Source organism: Saccopteryx bilineata, chromosome X (assembly GCF_036850765.1).
Source record: "Saccopteryx bilineata isolate mSacBil1 chromosome X, mSacBil1_pri_phased_curated, whole genome shotgun sequence".
Classification (NCBI taxonomy): domain Eukaryota; kingdom Metazoa; phylum Chordata; class Mammalia; order Chiroptera; family Emballonuridae; genus Saccopteryx; species Saccopteryx bilineata.
The window spans coordinates 141,871,703-141,890,093 of record NC_089502.1 but is presented as its reverse complement, the minus strand read 5'-3'; the positions used below and the strand labels follow the sequence as shown (position 1 = coordinate 141,890,093).

The window sequence follows — 18,391 nt, the reverse complement described above, 5'->3', positions numbered from 1 at the left end:
CAGATTGAATAGTGGTTACCAGAGACTGTGGAAAGAAGGTAGTGGTAATCATTTTTGAGAGAAAACACAACCTGACTGTGGTGGCACAGTGGCTATATAAAGTACTGACCTAAAATACTGAGGTTCCCAGTTTGAGTCACCTGGCTTGCCTGGTTATGGCACATATGAGAAGCAACTGAGAGCTGATGCTTCCCACTTCTCCCTAGCCTCTCCTTCCTCCCTCGTCTTTTTAGCTCTCCTCTTTCTAAAGTCAGTAAGTAAAAAAAAAGTGAGAAATTAAGGATTGTGTAATTTCGGATGATGAAAAGTTGCTGGAGATGAATAATAGTGATAGTGGCACAATCATGTGAATGAACTTAATGCTACTCAATGATGAAAAATATAAAAATGAGGCCAGAATTTTAAATATCCCAAAAAAATAACATGAAAGAATTAATTAAACATGTAAAACTTCCTTTTTGTGTGTTGTTTTTTTTTTACTCAATGACGGGAGGCAGAGAGGCAGACTCCTGTATGCACCCCTGAGTGGGATCCACCCTGGAAGCCCAGTAGGCAGCAATGGTCTGCCTCTCGGGGACATTGTTCCGTTGCTCAGCAATTGAGCTCTTCTAAGCACCTGAGGCAGAGGTCATAGAATCATCATCAGTGTTTGCTGCCAACTTGCTCCAATTGAGTGATGGCTACAAGAGGAGAAGAGATACAGAAAAACAGATAGAAAGAGAGAGAGAAATAAAAAGAGAGAGAGATGTGAGAGGGGGAAGAGTGGAGAAGCAGATAAGCGCTTCTCCTGTGTACCCTGACTAGTAATTGAACCTGGAACATCCACACACTGGGCGAAGATATACCACTGAACCAACTGGCTAGGGCCAATATGTAAAACTTTCAATTACATGTCCCAATTACAGTACTTCGATACATTCTTTAAAAAATTACACTTGTGGCCCTGGCTGGTTGGCTCAGTGGTAGAGCGTCGGCCTGGCGTGCAGGAGTCCCGGGTTCGATTCCTGGCCAGGGCACACAGGAGAAGCGCCCATCTGCTTCTCCACCCCTCCCCCTCTCCTTCCTCTCTGTCTCTCTCTTCCCCTCCCACAGCCAAAGCTCCATTGGAGCAAAGATGGCCCAGGCAGTAGAATGGCTCTGGTTGCAACAGAGCAACGCCCCAGATGGCCAGAGCATCGCCCCCTGGTGGGCATGCTGGGTGGATCCCGGTTGGGCGCATGTGGGAGTCTGTCTGACTGCCTCCCGTTTCCAACTTCAGAAAAATACAAAAAAAAAAAAAAATTTTTTTTAATTAAAAAATTACTAAAAGCTAGTCTTTTGTTTCAAGAAATATGGTTAATAAGGAATATCTAACTGTAACCTCGTTCTATTATCTTTTTTTTTTTTTTCTGAAGCTGGAAATGGAGAGACAGTCAGACAGACTCCCGCATGCGCCCGACCGGGATCCACCCGGCACGCCCACCATGGGGCGATGCTCTGCCCATCCTGGGCGTCGCCATGTTGCGACCCTCCTGGGTGTCGCCATGTTGCGACCAGAGCCACTCTAGCGCCTGGGGCAGAGGCCACAGAGCCATCCCCAGCGCCCGGGCCATCTTTGCTCCAATGGAGCCTTGGCTGCGGGAGGGGAAGAGAGAGACAGAGAGGAAGGCGCGGCGGAGGGGTGGAGAAGCAAATGGGCGCTTCTCCTATGTGCCCTGGCCAGGAATCGAACCTGGGTCCTCCGTACGCTAGGCCGACGCTCTACCGCTGAGCCAACCGGCCAGGGCCTATTATCTATTTTTAATAAGATCTTAATATTCTATCTATGACATACTCAGTTCAAATTTACAGTTTAAATTTAGACACAGAAAACAAATTAAGTTTTTGAGTAAAATATCTAGTGACCTCACTGCTATTGTTATATTTACTTTGTGAAAGAATTCAAAAGTCCTTATTTTAACACCTACCAAGAGAGTCTATTTCTGATTTACTTCCTATTAGGTCTTTTAGTACTCACTTTCTGATTCAGGTTTTTGTTTTCGTTTTTTTAAACTCTTCATGTATTTTGAGGTATTTTGGAAACCTTTTGCTAATCCTACACATTTTTTAGAAACTTAGAATGACATAGGAAGAGTATTAATGCTTTCTATGGGAGTATCTTTCAGATTAAAACAGAATAAGAACATCCTCCCACTAAACAGATGAAAATGAGAGTTACCCACATAACTTTCTTATGTTAAAACTATTCTTCAACTATTAAGTAAACTACATATTTACCATCTGGAATAAGTACATTTCAAAAATAGAGAATTCTTATAAGACAGTTAATTTATTTCTCTATTATCAATATACAGTTTATGAACTATGACCCTTGCTTAATTTTTTTTTTTTTTTGGAGAGCAAGAGAGGGTGAGAAAGAGGGACAGACAGACAGACACACAGGAAGGGAGAGAGATGAGTGGCATCAACTAATAGTTGCAGCACCTTAGTTGTTCAGTGATTGCTTTCTCATATGTGCCTTTTCTTGGGGGCCCCAGCTGAGCCCTTGCTCAAGCCAGCAACATTCGGCTGCAAGCCAGTGACTTCTGGGCTCAAGCCAAAAAGCATGGGGTCACGGCTATGATCCCACACTCAGGCCAGATGAGCCCGTTCTCAAGTTGGCAACCTTAGGGTTTCAAACCTGGATCCTCAGGGTCCCAGGCCGACTCTATATCCACTGTGTGACCTCCTGGTCAGGTGAACTTAAGTGTAAATTCTTAAAACTTTAATAATTTGTAAATTACAGCCCTTTTAAAACACAATTATGTAAACTAAACAAATTGTTATACAGAATTGAAGGAAAAAATACTTACTCTCAATGATTCCTGGAAGGAGGAGGCCTGGTACTGTGCATACTTAGCAATTGTGGTATGAGATCTGTTACTTTCACAATGCCAGATTTTCTTAGTTCCAGTGGGATCCCAGTTTTCATCAGCTGGTTGCAACAACTGTGTTCTCACCTCTACCACATGTTCATTGCTGGCTTCTACCAAAGTTTTGGTAGAGAAAAGCCCCAGATCTTCATAAATAAATAAATTACATTAATAAATAAAATTGTATTTAGTACAGTTAACTTTTAAAAAGCACTTCTAAAAGGACACAGAGCTCCATCCCTTTCCATGACAACTGCTTCAAACCATATGGTACCAAATCCAGATAGCAGACCCTTGAAGCTCCAGATATGATCACCACAGGTGTCACAAGAGGCTATGCATTATAAAGAGGATCTCCAGTTTTAAAATTTTTAATTTATTGGGGTCACACTGGTCAATAAATTACAAAGGGTTCAGGTGTCCCATTAATCCATCATCTCTGTAATGCATTGCACATTTACCACCCCTAGTCAACATTTATTCCCTTTGCCTCTCTTCTACCTCCCCCATTCCCCTTTTCCATCTATAATCCCCATACTGTTGTATCTATAAACTTTCATTTCTTTGCTTAATCTCTTCATGTTTTCCACCCACACTCAACCCCCATTCCCTCTGACAGCTGTCAGTCTGTTCTCCATATCTGTAAGTCTGTTTCCATTTGTTTGTTAGATTATTTGGTTCATTATATTCCACATATAAGTAAAACCACATGACACTTATATTTCCCTAACTGGCTTATTTCACTTATTAAAATAATCCCAGGTTTTGCAATTTATACACAAAAATTCTTTGTTATTTATCTAAACCATTCATGTTGCATAATGATACCAAATTAAAACCTAAAATTCACCATAAATTTGCCAATGAATATTGACAGCCAATGAATTTCTCAAATATTGAACTTTGAGAAAGAGAACATTAAAATAAAAACTCAAAAATGAAAAGAAAAATCAATAGGTTTCTGACTACATTTTTAATAAGAACAATAAAAGAAATGGTCAGACTGTTCTTAAAAACCTTACCTAATTTAAGAGCTCCAGCAAGGCCACGTATAACTGTAACAGGGTTTTTGGGATTTGTACAAAACTGATGTAATGGAGGAAAGAAAGCATCACGTTTATTTTCCAACTGTAAAATTAAAATGTTTTATTAGATATCAGAAAAATAACTAAATATTATATCACAAATTCATATTCATTTTTCATTAACTGAGCATTTTAACATCTGCAAAGTACCTTAACCGTTAACATTGTATTGTTACATGTTTATCATCAGTCTTTCTAGAAAACTGTTAGGCTATAACTGCTATATACATTTTCCCTTTAGAGAAATACATTTAAAATTTGATTATTATTAAAATTATGTTAACAGTAAAATATATTTAAATATTTTAGCAATTCAAAAATATTTCCTGAGTTTGCTTTTCAAATATAATTATATAGTTCTTATATAAAAATGACAAAAGTGAAATTAAATTTTGATGATTTTAAAGTTATCAAAATACAAAATAAATTCAGTATGACTCACAAAAGATAAATTTTCATTTGGCATTTGTTCTCTCAAAAAGTTTAGGCTCTGGCTGGTTGGCTCAGTGGTAGAGTGTCGGCCTGGCGTGTGGAAGTCCTGAGTTCGATTCCCGGCCAGGGCACACAGGAGAAGCACCCATCTGCTTCTCCACCCCTCCCCCTTTCCTTCCTCTCTTTCTCTCTCTCTTCCCCTCCCGCAGCCAAGGCTCCATTGGAGCAAGGTTGGCCTGGGTGCTGAGGATGACTCTATGGCTTCTGCCTCAGGCGCTAGAATGGCTCTGGTTGCAACAGAGCAACGCCCCAAGATGGGCAGAGCATCGCCCCCTGGTGGGTATGCCGGGTGGATCCCAGTCGGGCGCATGGGGAGTCTGTTTGACTGCCTCCCCATTTCCAGCTTCGGAAAAATACAAAAAAAAAAAAAAGTTTAGTCTGGAAGTTTTATTTTAATCTTAATCTCAGGATCTTCCTATCCCATAAGTTACTAGTAAATTTTAATTTACTAAAATATAGGCATAACTCGTGAGGAAAAAGGAATCAAATCTCTAAAGAGCTTCTCATCCATAAAATTATTCTAAAGATTTAATCTTTAAATTTTAGATGAGAATTGCTTTAACTTGAATGTTAAGTGAAATGTTAATAGATAACAGAAATTCTGGAAAAAAATAGAAATTATTTTAATTTAAATCATATCAACTTTTCATATGAAATACAGATATTTCTGAAAAGTAAAATCAGCATTCAGCTTCAAATTAAAAATTAAAAGTACTCATATATATTTTAACATTTTTAGTCATAGATGCCCATCAATTTTATATTCCCCATCACATTTTTAAAGATACAAAATGTTCTTTATTCACATAAAGTCAAATAAATTTGAAGATTCCTATAATTACCAGAAGGTAGTATTAAGAATTAAGTAACAAAAAAATGACATGAAAACAAATTATCTCTTGCAATCCCTTCATCATCCCAATGCATACATAAGAAAATATAAAGATTCTCTTCAAAAATTATTTCTGAATATACTAATAGTCAACAATCTTTTCGGTAAAAGGACAGATAATAAATATTTTTGGTTTTGTCAACTTCATGGTTTCTTCTGCAAATAGTTAACTCTGGCAAACTAATGCAAAGCAAACCACAGATACAATATATAAGTCTGTGTTAACAGAAAAACTATGTATTGGTCATATTTAGGTTAAGAGATTCCAGTTTTCATCCATCCTGTAAGAAACTATGTTTTCAAAATACAGACAAGTTCAGACACTTGATATATGTCTAATTAATGTGACTCACATAAATACTAGGTGTAGGTGGATTCAACTTGTCCTTTGGCAAGGGAGGGTATGGTGAAGTTGGTGGTCTTGGAGGAGGACATTTATCCAAAAAAATGTGACTATTAGACAAGCCATTTTTACCTAAATTCCTGTAAAATAAGTAGAAGAACTGCATCAACTATTTATTTTAAAAACAAATCTTTTAAAACCTAGTAAAGTTTTTAAATATAGGGATATTTATAAAAATAAAATCATTTAGGATATTTGTAATCCATTTAGCAAAAAACAATAATTGTTATTTTCAGCACAGGTTCACTTAGATTTGTTAGACCAAACAAGATCTACTATACATATAGACACATAATATAAGTTGATAAAAATGTTCTCATCATAATTGTCTGATACATGTATATTTAACTCTCCAAACCAGCATCTGCAGATTATACCAAAATAATTTATTTTTTTAAGTGAGAGGAGGGGAGATAAGACTCCTGCATGTACCCAGACTGGGATCCATCCAGCAAATACTGACTGGGGTCGATGCTCAAAGAAATAAAAAAAAAAATTTTTTTTAATTTTTATTTAAAAGGTTTAGAAAAGCCAAAATTGACGGTCAGCTTTCTCGATCTCCTCCTTGAAGACGAACTTGACACGGCCTTCCGGCGGGGAGGCTGTGTCTGCCGCGGGTGGGGACGTGTCTGCCGCGGGTGGGGACATGTCCGCCGTGGGCTGGGCCGTGGGTGCAGGCTGGGCGGTGGCGGCCCCGGTGGACTGGCTCCTGAGGCAGCGCTGGAAGACACAGACTGGCCAGTCTGCAGTGCGTTGGCTGGGGAGCTCGGGGCCTCCTTATTCTCACAGTTCTTTTTGTCAAATAAATCAATTTTAATAGTTCAAGAACTCTTCTTTTATCTATTTAACACATTTATTATTTACAAATTTGAAATAATTTTAAGATAAATTATTTCAAAGGCAAACAGTATCTAACATGGGAGTAATTTGCCAACATGTTTAGCATTTATAACTTAGCAAATAGAAAACCTTTAACTGAAGGAAAAGGAAGTTAATTCAAATAATACTAAGTAATACTTATAATTAATGTGAGAATTCAAAGCAACTATACAATTCATTTAAAAATTTTTATAATCTGTAAATGTAGTATAGTCTTGCTGAGTTGTAAAGAGAATCATTTTGAGAACAGAGAACAAGTAGTGTTCCCAGATTTCAAGGTGGCCACACAGGTAGTCTGGAAATAAGTAAGATAAGACATACATAGACATCTTACTATAAAATTGTAAGTGCTATCTAAACCTGTTTTTCGCACATTATTTAACATTAAATGAAGAAAATCTAAGAAAATATGTTGAAAATTTTTTGATTCTGGTCTTTAGGTGAGAAATATATGGTTGGGCAAAAGTAGATTTAGTTATTTATATGGAAAATAACATAATAATTAATAAATAATAGAGGAATAAACTGTTTTTGAATACTTATAACTATAAACCTACTACTTTTGCTCCAGCCTGTATACTAAAAAACATTGAATTATATATTTTTAAATGAGTGATTTGAAAGGTATGAGTGTGGCTCTGGCTAGTTGGTTCAGTGGTGGAGCGTCAGCCTGGCATGCATATGTCCCAGGTTCAATTTCTGATCAGGTCACACAGGAGAAGCAACCATCTACTTCTCTACCCCTCTTCCTCCTGTCTCTTTTTCTCTTCCTCTCCCAACGCCATGGCTCTACAGGTTTAAGTGCATCAGTGTGGGTGCTAATGATTGCTGCTGGAGCATCTGCCTCAGGCCGTGGAGACCATGGGCCCAAGACAGGGTAACCAGTGATCCCAGTTGGGGCACATATGGCAGCGAGTCTATCTCCTCTCCTCTCATTTAGAAAAAGAAGGAAAAAAGGCACAGTAACATCTGCAGGAGGAAAATCTGTACAGCATACTGTCAAAGAGAGTGCTACTTAGTCTTTGACTCCTTTTATTGTGTGTGTGGAAAGGAGATAAAAACCCATTTAAGAAATAAATTTGTGCAGCTCATTCTGCTAAGTATAGTACAATATATTGGGCTGGGGAATAAGTTCGTAGCGTTTTTATATTTTCTTTTATTTTACAACGATTTGTTTGCTGTTTGACAAAGGGTAAGTATTCATTCGTTAAAACTCTTTCTGCTCTACAAAACTATGTTAATTGTATTTTTGAATTATTTAATTTTTTATTAGTTTTGAGGCTTAGAAATGGAATACCCAGGAGGCAAAAATTAACATTTTTGACACCTGTTCTTCTTTGCTTTTCGAGGTCAAAAAGCTGCCGAAGCAGCCAGAGACATTTGCGACGTGTATGGAGAAGGTGTCATAGGCAAGTCTACAGCACGGAAATGGTTTGCAAAGTTCAAAAATGGCGACTTTGACGTCGATGACACGTCCCACAGTGGAAGGCCTTCTGAATTCGATGAAGAACGTCTCAAATCACTTTTGAAGGAGAACGGTCACCAAACTAGTCGTGAATTGGCGGAAAAATGAACTGCAATCATAAAACGATTCTCAATCACCTTCATTCAATGGGATTTACCGAAAAATTGGGAGCCTGGGTGCCTCATGAGCTCAATGAAAAAGACAAAGAAAGTTGCCTTCAAATTGCTTCTCAGCATCTCGCTCACCATCGAGCAACACGCAGTCAAAAACAGCGCTTTTTGTACCAAATCTTCACGGGAGATGAGAAATGGTGCCTATACATCAATATGAAACAAAGAAAGGAGTGGGTAGCTCCAGGAGATACGCCAAAGCCGAGAGTCAAGCCGGACCTTCATCCAAAGAAGATCATGATATGTGTTTGGTGGGACTGGGAGGGCATGGTGCACTGGGAAATGCTCGAAAAGAATGCCACGGTCAACAAGGAGCTCTACATTGCCCAGCTACACCGCGTGAATGAGGCTATTCGACTGAAAAGACCTGATCGACATGGTCAAACCATACTCCTTCATGACAACGCCAGGCCCCATGTTGCACAAGTCATCAAAGCCGCACTCCAAGAGCTCGAATGGGAGGTCCTTCAGCATCCGCCGTATTCTCCGGACCTTGCACCGACTGATTACCATCTTTTCCACTCCTTGTCAAACCATATGAAGGGCGTTACCTTCAATAACAAAGAGGTCCTTAAAAACTGGCTCAACAACTTCTTTGACACCAGACCAGGCGATTTTTGGTGGAACGGCATCAACAAATTGATCGAGAGGTGGGAAGAGGTTGTAAACAGCAATGGCGAATATATAATTGATTAACTTTTATTGATATAATTATTGTTTTTTGTTTAAATAAAAGTCTTCGGTAAAAACGCTATGAACTTATGCCCCAACCCAATAGTTGTTTATCCTAGAGTGGCAAAAGCCTGATACTTTCTCAGTTCTTTGTGCCTTTCCTTTCATACCTCCTACCCATTTTATAACCTCTTTCATAGTCACACAAAATGTTACTAAAAATAACAAAGTTAGTTTCTCCATGCTTTGTTGTTTTCCACCAAATATGATTTAACCCATTTTCTAGTTTTTCTAACCCCCAAATAAGATCAATCACAAAGAAGTTGAAAACTCTGATAACAAATAGAGGTCATATATCTCATATAAAGTAGGTTGTAAAAAATCCTGATGCTCAAAAACTAGTAAGAGTTTTCATGGTAAAGGAGATCATCAACAAAACAAAAAGACAATCTACTGAATGACAGAATTTAGCAATGATACATCTATTAAGAGGTTAATGCCCAAAATATATGAACTTATACAACTCAACACACCCCAAAAAAATTCAGTTAAAGAATGTGCAGAAGATCTTAACAGACACATATTTCCTAGATTTTCTTTGTTTAGTGTTAAAATAATAACATGTCTGCTATTTTTTCCAAAGGATAAAAAGGAACATACACATGGCCAATACACATACCAGATGTTCAAGGTCACACTGTTGGAGTAGTCCAAATTAAAACCAGAATGAGATATCGTCTCATCCATTTTAGTATGCTATCAGCAATAAATCAACAAACAAAAGTTGGTGAGATTGTGGAGAAAAGGGAACCCCTGTGCACTGTTGGTGGGAATGCAGACTCATGCAGCCACTAGAAAAACAGTATGGAGGGTCCTCAAAAAATTAAAAGTGGAACTCTATGACCCAGCAATTCTAATCTTGATTATAAACCCAAAGAAATCTGAAAACACTAATTTGAAAGAATATATGTACTCCTGTGCTCACAGCAGCATTTTGTTTTAAAATAGCCAAGATTTGGAAGTAGCCCAAGTTCATCATCATGTAAGTAGATAAAAAGCAATAGTACATACGTAAAATGAAATACTACTTGGCCCCCACTTTTATTTAGGTGACAGGAGGAGAATGAGTGAGACAGACAGTGCACCCTGACTAGGATCCCACCAGGCTACCCCATCTGTGGCAGATGCCTGAGTTATTTTTAGCACCTGAGTCTGATGCGCTGGGACCAACAGGAACTATCCTCAGTACCCAGACCTCTGAGCCAATCAAGGCACTGGCTATGGGAGCAGCAGAGGGAAAGAAGGGGGAAAGAGAGGGGAAGAAGCAGATGGTTGCTTCTCCTGTGTGCTCTGACTGAGGATTGCACCTGAATGTCCATACACTGGGCCAATACTCTATCCACTTAGTCAGGAAATAGGGCCCTACTTGGCCTTAAAACCAAGATGAAATCTTACCATTTGAAACAGTACAAATGGACTGAAAGAGTATTATGGTAAATGAAATAAGACACTCAGAGAAAGATGAATACTACATGATCTCACTTATATGTGGAATCTAAAAAATAGCATAAACAAAAAATCAAAACAGGCACAAACTCATATGTAGAGAACAGACTGACAACTGCCAGATGGGAGGAAGTTTGAGAGTCTGGGTGAAAATAAGGCACGAGGTTGTTGCTGGGACAGAAGAAAATCCACTTTCTTCTGCTGGAGTCTGCATGCTACAGTTGGTTAACTTCAACATGCAGAAGGGGAAAGTGTACTACCGACCTGACACAGACACATCAAAACAACACTGAGGCTAGCACTTAGCTGTGAAACATGGCACTGGAATTTCATGGATTCTGAATGTAAAGGCTCACCATCCACCATGTTCCCCATAGGTTGGTCCCATGGAACTGAGGCAACTAGATCATGGGGGAAACACTCCAGCTTCCCATTTTATACCTACTTACAGAGATCTGAAAAGCCAGAGAAGTGCAAGAGAGCTAAAACTTGAGATTCAGCACAAGCTACTGGAAAACAATAGCAAGACTTGCTCATATCAATCTACTAGAGAAGAGCCAGGTACTCATATAAAGGTGCCTAGCTAAAGAGTGAATCTATAAACTACCATAAATAACCAGGGTAATGAGGAAACTTAGAAAAAAGATTAAAAAACTTTTCAGAAAACAAATTTTAAACACATAGAAATATGTAATTTCAATGATAAAAAACTCAAGATTTCAATTCTGAAAAACTCAAGATGTAAGAAAATACAGATAAGCAGTTTAATGAGCTCAGAGAACAAATCAACAAACAAAAATGAATGCTTTACTAAAGGCACTGAAACTTTTAAAAAGAACCTAACAGAAATTCTGGAGATAAAGATCTCAATAAAAGACATTAAGAACTAGCAGGCATGGGAAACAGAGCTGATCCTATGCAGGAATGAATTAGTAATAATAAAGACAGAAATTCAGAAATGACAGGAAGGAAGACAAACACTTAAACATAAAAGAAAAATTTAAAGAACCCTACAAAAACTATATGACTCCACCAAAAACAGCAATATAAATATAAGTATACCAGAAAAAAAGAGTCAGAAAAGAACTGAGAGTTTATATTCAAACAGTTTATGAGAACTTTCTAAACCTACGGAAAGTGATAGATCCTAACCAAATAGAATTAATTATCTCAACCCCAAAAGGCCTTCTCTAAGGCACATTATATTAAAACTGTCAAAAATTAATAATAAATAACAAATTCTCAAGACAGGGAAAAGAAGAAAGTAACCTATGAAGGAAAGTCCATTAGGTTATCACTGAACTTCTCAGAAGAACCTCTATAATACTAAAAGCAATATGTCTACTCTTTTAGTATATACTCAAACTACTGAAAGACAGAATTATCAGCCAAGAAAACTATATATCCAGCAAAGTTATCCTTTAGATATGAAAAAGACCTTCATTGCAGAAAATACTCAAAGGGCTTATTCTATCTGAACCAAAGAACAAAACCTTGCCTCCCCCGCCCCCACCCCTGCCACACACAAAGAACAAAATAACAAGTAAGATCAACAACAAACTTACACCATAAACAGGAATAATTTGTGACAAGGGCAGAATCTGCAAAGGAGAATGAGGCTCACTCACATTCAAAAGAGAAAGAAATATATATAACCTTTGTCAAAAATCTAATGGTTGCCTGACCTGTGGTGGCGCAGTGGATAAAGCGTCAACCTGGAAATGCTGAGGTTGCCGGTTCAAAACCCTGGGCTTGCCTGGTCAAGGCACATATGGGAGTTGATGCTTCCAGCTCCTCCCCCCTTATCTTTCTCTCTGTCTCTCTCTCCTCTCTCTCCCTCTCTGTCTCTCTCTCTCCCTCTCTCTCTCCTCTCTAAAAATGAATTAAAAAAATCTAATGGTAACCACACCCAAAACACCCAGAAATGAGGCACATAACTTAAAAAAAAAAGGAAACAAAGGAAAGAAGTATATAGTACCACCACTGCTGCGGCTGCACGCGCGCACACATACACACACACACACACACACACACACACAGAGAAAAATAACTAGTGGGGCCTGATCAGGCAGTGGTGCAGTGGATGGAGGGTCGGCATGGGATACAAAGGACACAGTTATGAAACCCTGAGGTAGCTAGCTTGAGCGCAGGCTTATCCAGTGTGAGTACGGGCTCACCAGCTTGAATGTTGAGTCACTGGCTTGAGTACGGGATCATAGACATGACCCCAAGCTTGCTGGCTTGAGCCCTAAGATCAGTGGCTTGAAGCCCAAGATCTCCGGCTTGAGCAAAGGTTCACTGGCTCACCTGTAGCCCCCTAGTCAAGGGTTACAGGAGAAAGCAATCAATGAACAACTGAGGTACGGCAACAAAAAATTGATGCTTCTCATCCCTCTCCCTTCTTGTCTCTCTGTCCCTATCTCTTAAAAAAAAAAAAAAAAAAAAGAACTAATGGAGACACAGAGCTACCACAAAACAAAACATAGAATGACTATAGGAAATCTTCATGTGCCAATAATTTTCCTAAATGTAAACAGGTTGATTTTACCAGTAAAAAGCCAGAGTAGCTGGCTCAGTGGTAGAGCATTGGCGTGGCATATGGAAGTCCCTGGTTCAATTCCTGGCCAGGGCACACAGGAGAAGCACCCATCTGCTTCTCCACCCTTCCCCCTCTCCTCCCTCTCTGTCTCTCTCCTCCCCTTCTCCCCTTCAGCAGCCAAGGCTCCACTGGAGCAAAGCTGGCCCAGGCCCTGAGGATGGCTCCATGGCCTCCACTTCAGGCTCTAGAATGGCCCCAGCTGCAATGGAGCATCGCCCCCTGGTGGGCGTACTGGGTGGATCCCAGTCCAGCGCAAGAGGGAGTCTGTCTGCCTGCCTGCCAGCCCTTCCGCCCCCCACTTCAAACTTGGGGGGGGGGGTTCAGAGTAGCAGACGGGCTCAAAGAGCAAAACCCGATCTTATTCTGCATTCAGGAAACACATATAAGCTGCAGCAACAGAGACTATGTCTTAGTGAAAGGGGGAAAAATGATTATCCACGTAAATAACATTCACAGAAAAGTAGGTGTAGCCACACTGCTGACAAAATAGATGTCAAGATAAGAAGGTAACAAGACACAAAGATGGACATTTTATAATGATAAAGGAGACACTAAATCAAGAAGACATAACAAACTAATTAGGCAATAGTGCAGTTGGTGGAGCACTGACCGGGAATATTGGGGACCCAGGTTTGAAATTACAAGATCACTGGCTTGAGCATGGGCTCATCTGGCTTGAGGGCAGGATCACAGACATGATTCCATGATCACTTGAGCCCAGAGGTCTCTGACTTGAAGCCCAAGGTAACTGGCTTAGGCGGAGCCCCCAGACAAGGCATGTATGAGGAAACAATCAATGACAACTAACGTAGCACAATGAAGAACTGATGCTTCTAATCTCTCTCCCTTCCTGTCTGTCCATATCTTTCTCTATTGCTAAAAAAAAAAGTAACAATTCTCAATATATGTGCTTCCAATCAGAAAGCACTGAAATATATAAACAACCACTAACAGAACTAAAGGGAGAAACTGACAAAAAAATCACTGTTGGGGAACTAAACTCCAAGGATGTGAAGGATTTATAAACTGAAAATGACAAAGATGAAAAGAAACTGAAAAAGACAATGAAATGGAAAGATATCCCATGATCACATGGTAGTACAGTGGAAAGACTTTGACCTGGGATGCTGAGCACCCAGGTTCTAAACTCTTAGGTAGCTGGCCTGGCATGGGCTCATCCAGCTTGAGCACTGTGTCACCAGCTTGAGTATGGGATCATAGACACATGATCCATGGTCACTGGCTTGAGCCCAAAGCTTGTTAGCTTGAACCCAAAGACACTGGCTCATATGAAGTCCCCTGGACAAGACACATATGAGAAGGAATCAATGAACAACTAAAGTGCTACAACCACAATTTGATGCTTCTCATCTTGCTCCTTTCCTATCTCTTATCTCCCTCCTTTCTAAACACAAACAAAAAACCCAACTCTTGACAGCACTAGACAGATCATATAAACAGGAAATCAATATAAAAACCAAACAAACTGGCTTTCATCATGGCAATGCGGTTCAGTGGAAAAAGCATCATTCTGTGATGCCAAGGTTTTGGGTTCCATTCTTGGTCTGGGCACATTAAGAGAAGCAAGCATGACCACACAATTAAATGAAACATCTATGTGGAACAACAAGTTGGTACTTCTCTATGTCTCAAATCATTGGAGAAATTAAAAACAAACAAAAAAGAAAAAAAGAAATATTGGCCTCACATTATCCATGAAAAAAAAAAATACTGAAACAACTGATTAAAAAACAAACATAATTGACATACACAGAGCCTTTCATCCCAGGACATATCACATGTTCTTCTCTAATGCACATGAAACATCTTTATTATATGCGGCTTAAGTGTCTGTCTGTCGCCGATAGCTTATTGGTTGCTTGCGTAACTGTACTAGCCAATGGGGTGTAGTTGCCACAGCTGAACGCAAATTGAGCAGGTCAGGGGGAAGGTGAACATTTGTTTGCATTGGCAATCATCTGCTTTTGAAACAACTTAAGGCTGAACGCAAATTGAGCGTGTCAGGGGGAAGGTGAACATTTGTTTGCATTGGCAATCATCTGTTTTACATAAAAACTACGTCTTAACGTAATTTCTTTTAAGAATGCCTCCTAGAAAATACAGCACTGAAGAGGAGAGAAAAGGAGCTAAAGCTGCACAAAAACGGCTTTCTCGACAAAAAGAAACCACTGAGCAGAGAAAGACAAGGCTTGCTTCAGTCACAGAGCAAATGCGTCTTTCTCGGCAAAATGAGACTGATGAGCATAGAGAAACAAGGTTTGCCTCAGATGCAAGACAAAAAAGCCTGTCTCAACAAAATGAGTCCCTTGAACAAAGGCAGGAGAGAAATGCAGAAAAAATGACAGAGTGGCCCTGGCCGGTTGGCTCACCGGTAGAGCGTCAGCCTAGCGTGCGGAGGACCCGGGTTTGATTCCCAGCCAGGGCACATAGGAGAGGCGCCCATTTGCTTCTCCATCCCTCGCCATGCCTTCCTCTCTGTCTCTCCCTTCCCCTCCCGCAGTCGAGGCTCCATTGGAGCGAAGATGGCTCGGGCGCTGGGGATGGCTCTGTGGCCTCTGCCCCAGGCGCTAGAGTGGTTCTGGTCACAACATGGTGACGCCCAGGATGGGCAGAGCATCGCCCCCTGGTGGGCAGAGCGTAGCCCCATGGTGGGCGTGCCGGGTGGATCCCGGTCGGGCGCATGCGGGAGTCTGACTGTCTCTCCCTGTTTCCAGCTTCAGAAAAAGAAAAAAAAAAATGACAGAGTAATGCTGACCGAAACGCAAAAAGGATTAAAACAGTTTCAAACGGAGAAACTTTAATTTTTGAGCATTCCTCTGGTGACATGAATATTAAATGTGAACACTGTCAGTCCTTAAACTTCAAGTTAGAAACTAATCGATTTGACCGTGGCAAGAAAGGATTTTCTCAATGTTGCAAGTACGGAAACATTGCAGTTCCATTAATTGAGAATTATCCACCACTCTTGAATAAATTATTGACTAATCAGCATCCAAATAGCAAACAAAGAACGGACGTAAAATTAAAAATAATTGATGGTCCTCTGCAAGGCGAGCTTAAAAATGATGGAAAGATCTACACAAGAAATGTTGTGTACAAAGAGATCTTTGACATGTGAATTAACATTTTATTATTTAAATCACCTTTATTTATTGAGCTAGTGGTGGCTCTTAAGAAATGTACCACCAGTGGTTTCCTTCATTGCACTCTACTTTAAGCAATTAAGCAAGTAGAAGAGGGAAACCCCGTGGGGCACTAAGCAAAGGGGCGTCCTCACCGCCTGCCCTGGGTAATTCAGTTTGAATTAGCAGACACCTTTGCACAAATCATTTTAATTACAATTTATAATATCTAGAACAGCGGTCATTTCGTATGACCACCGGGCTTTCTAGTTCCCAGTAATAGACCATCTAGGTCATAAAACTAGCCTGAGTAAATTCAACATTATTGAAATCACACCAAACATACTCTCTGTCCATGGCTTTAAAATCAGAAATTAACTGCAAAAAGGAAGTATGAAACCCACAAATATGTGGAGATTACTCAACAGACCACTAAAAAACTGACAGGCTCAAAGAAGAATAAAAGCTGAGATCAAAAGATATATACAGACAAATGAGAATGACAACATGACCTACCAAAACTTCTGGAATGCACCAAAAGTAATAATAAGGGAAACGTGTGTCATTACAGGATTATAAGAGAGTAGCCCTGGCCGGTTGGCTCAGTGGTAGAGCATTGGACTGGTGTGTAGATGTCCCGGGCTCTATTCCTGGACAGGACACACAGGAGAAGTAATCATCTGCTTCTTCACTCTGCCCTCTCTCACCTCTGTCTCTTCTCCTCCTGCAGCCATGGCTCTATGGTGCAAGTTGGCCCTGGGTGAGGATAGTTCCATGACCTTAGCCTCAGGTACTAAAATGGCTCCACTGCTGAGCAACAAAGCTACAGCTAAGCCAGGCAGAGCATTACCCCCTAAGTAGGTTTGCCAGGTGGATCCCAGTTCTGGCACATGTGGGAGTCTATCTCTGCCTCCCTAACTCTCACTTAATGGGGAAAAGAAAAAAGAAAAAGATACCTGAGCAGGCCATGATGCAATGAACAGAGCATCAGCCTGGGACACTGAGGACCCCGGTTTGAAACCCCGAGGTCGTGCCTTGAGCATGGGTTCTTCCGGCTTGAGTGCCAGCTTGAGTGTTGTATCACAGACACAACCTGGAGTGGCTTGAAGCTCAAGGTTGCTGGCTTGTGAAGGCATCACTAGGTTGCCTGAAGCACCCTGGTCAAGGCACATATGACAGAGCAATCAATGAGCAACTAAGGTACTGCACTACGAGTTGATGCTTCTCATCTCTCTTCCTCCCTGTCTGTCTCTCTCTCACTAAAAAATTAACACAACAAAGATAAGCTTCTTTGAAGAGATCAGTAAATTGAAAACAGAGATTATTATGAACAAAATCCAAAATGAAAGAGAAAAAATTACCACATATATCACAGAAAAATTACCACATATATCACAGATACATCATACAAAGGATTGCACTAGAATACTATGAAAGATTATGGTATATGCCACCAAATTTAACAATCTAGAGGACACAGATAAATTCCTAGAACTATATAATCTTCCTAGACTGAGTCATGAAGAAATAGAAAACTTAAAAAGACTAAGTGAGAAAATTAAAACTATCAAAAAAATCCCCCAAAATGAAAGTTCAGGACTAGACGGCTTCACTAGTAAATTCTAGCATGCATTCAAAGATTTAGCACCTATCCTTCTGGAACACTTCCAGAAAGTTGGAGAACAGGCAATACTTACCAATACATTTTATGAGGCCAACATAACCCTAATACTAAAAGCTGACAAGACCACTACAAAAGAGAAAACTACAAGTGTCTCTGATGTATACAGATGCAAAAATCCTAAACAAAATACTAGCAAATTGAATACAATACTTAAAAAAATAATACATCATGCCTGACCTGTGGTGGCGCAGTGGATAAAGCATCGACCTGGAAATGCTGAGGTCCCCGGTTCAAAACCCTGGGCTTGCCTGGTCAAGGCACATATGGGAGTTGATGCTTCCAGCTCCTCCCCCCTTCTCTCTCTCTCTCTCTCTCTCTCTCTCTCTCTGTCTCTCCTTTTCCTCTCTAAAATGAATAAATAAAAAAAAATTATAAAAAAATAATACATCATGATCAAGTGTGATTAATTCCAGGCACACAAGTATGGTTCAACCCACACAAAACAGTCAGTGTAATACACGACCATCAACAAAACAAAGGATAAAAATCAGCAGATGCCGAAAAAGCATT

General features: G+C 39.9%; 1 protein-coding gene across 1 annotated transcript in view; it reads right to left on the bottom strand.

Moving 5' to 3' along the window:
• Nucleotides 1–18,391, bottom strand: part of LOC136316767 (lysine-specific demethylase 6A-like) — a 318,159-nt gene that overhangs the window by 49,302 nt on the left and 250,466 nt on the right. The window contains 3 exon segments of the mRNA XM_066248929.1: nucleotides 2,832–3,037; nucleotides 3,914–4,019; nucleotides 5,714–5,843. Coding sequence (XP_066105026.1) covers nucleotides 2,832–3,037; nucleotides 3,914–4,019; nucleotides 5,714–5,843 — 442 coding nt within the window.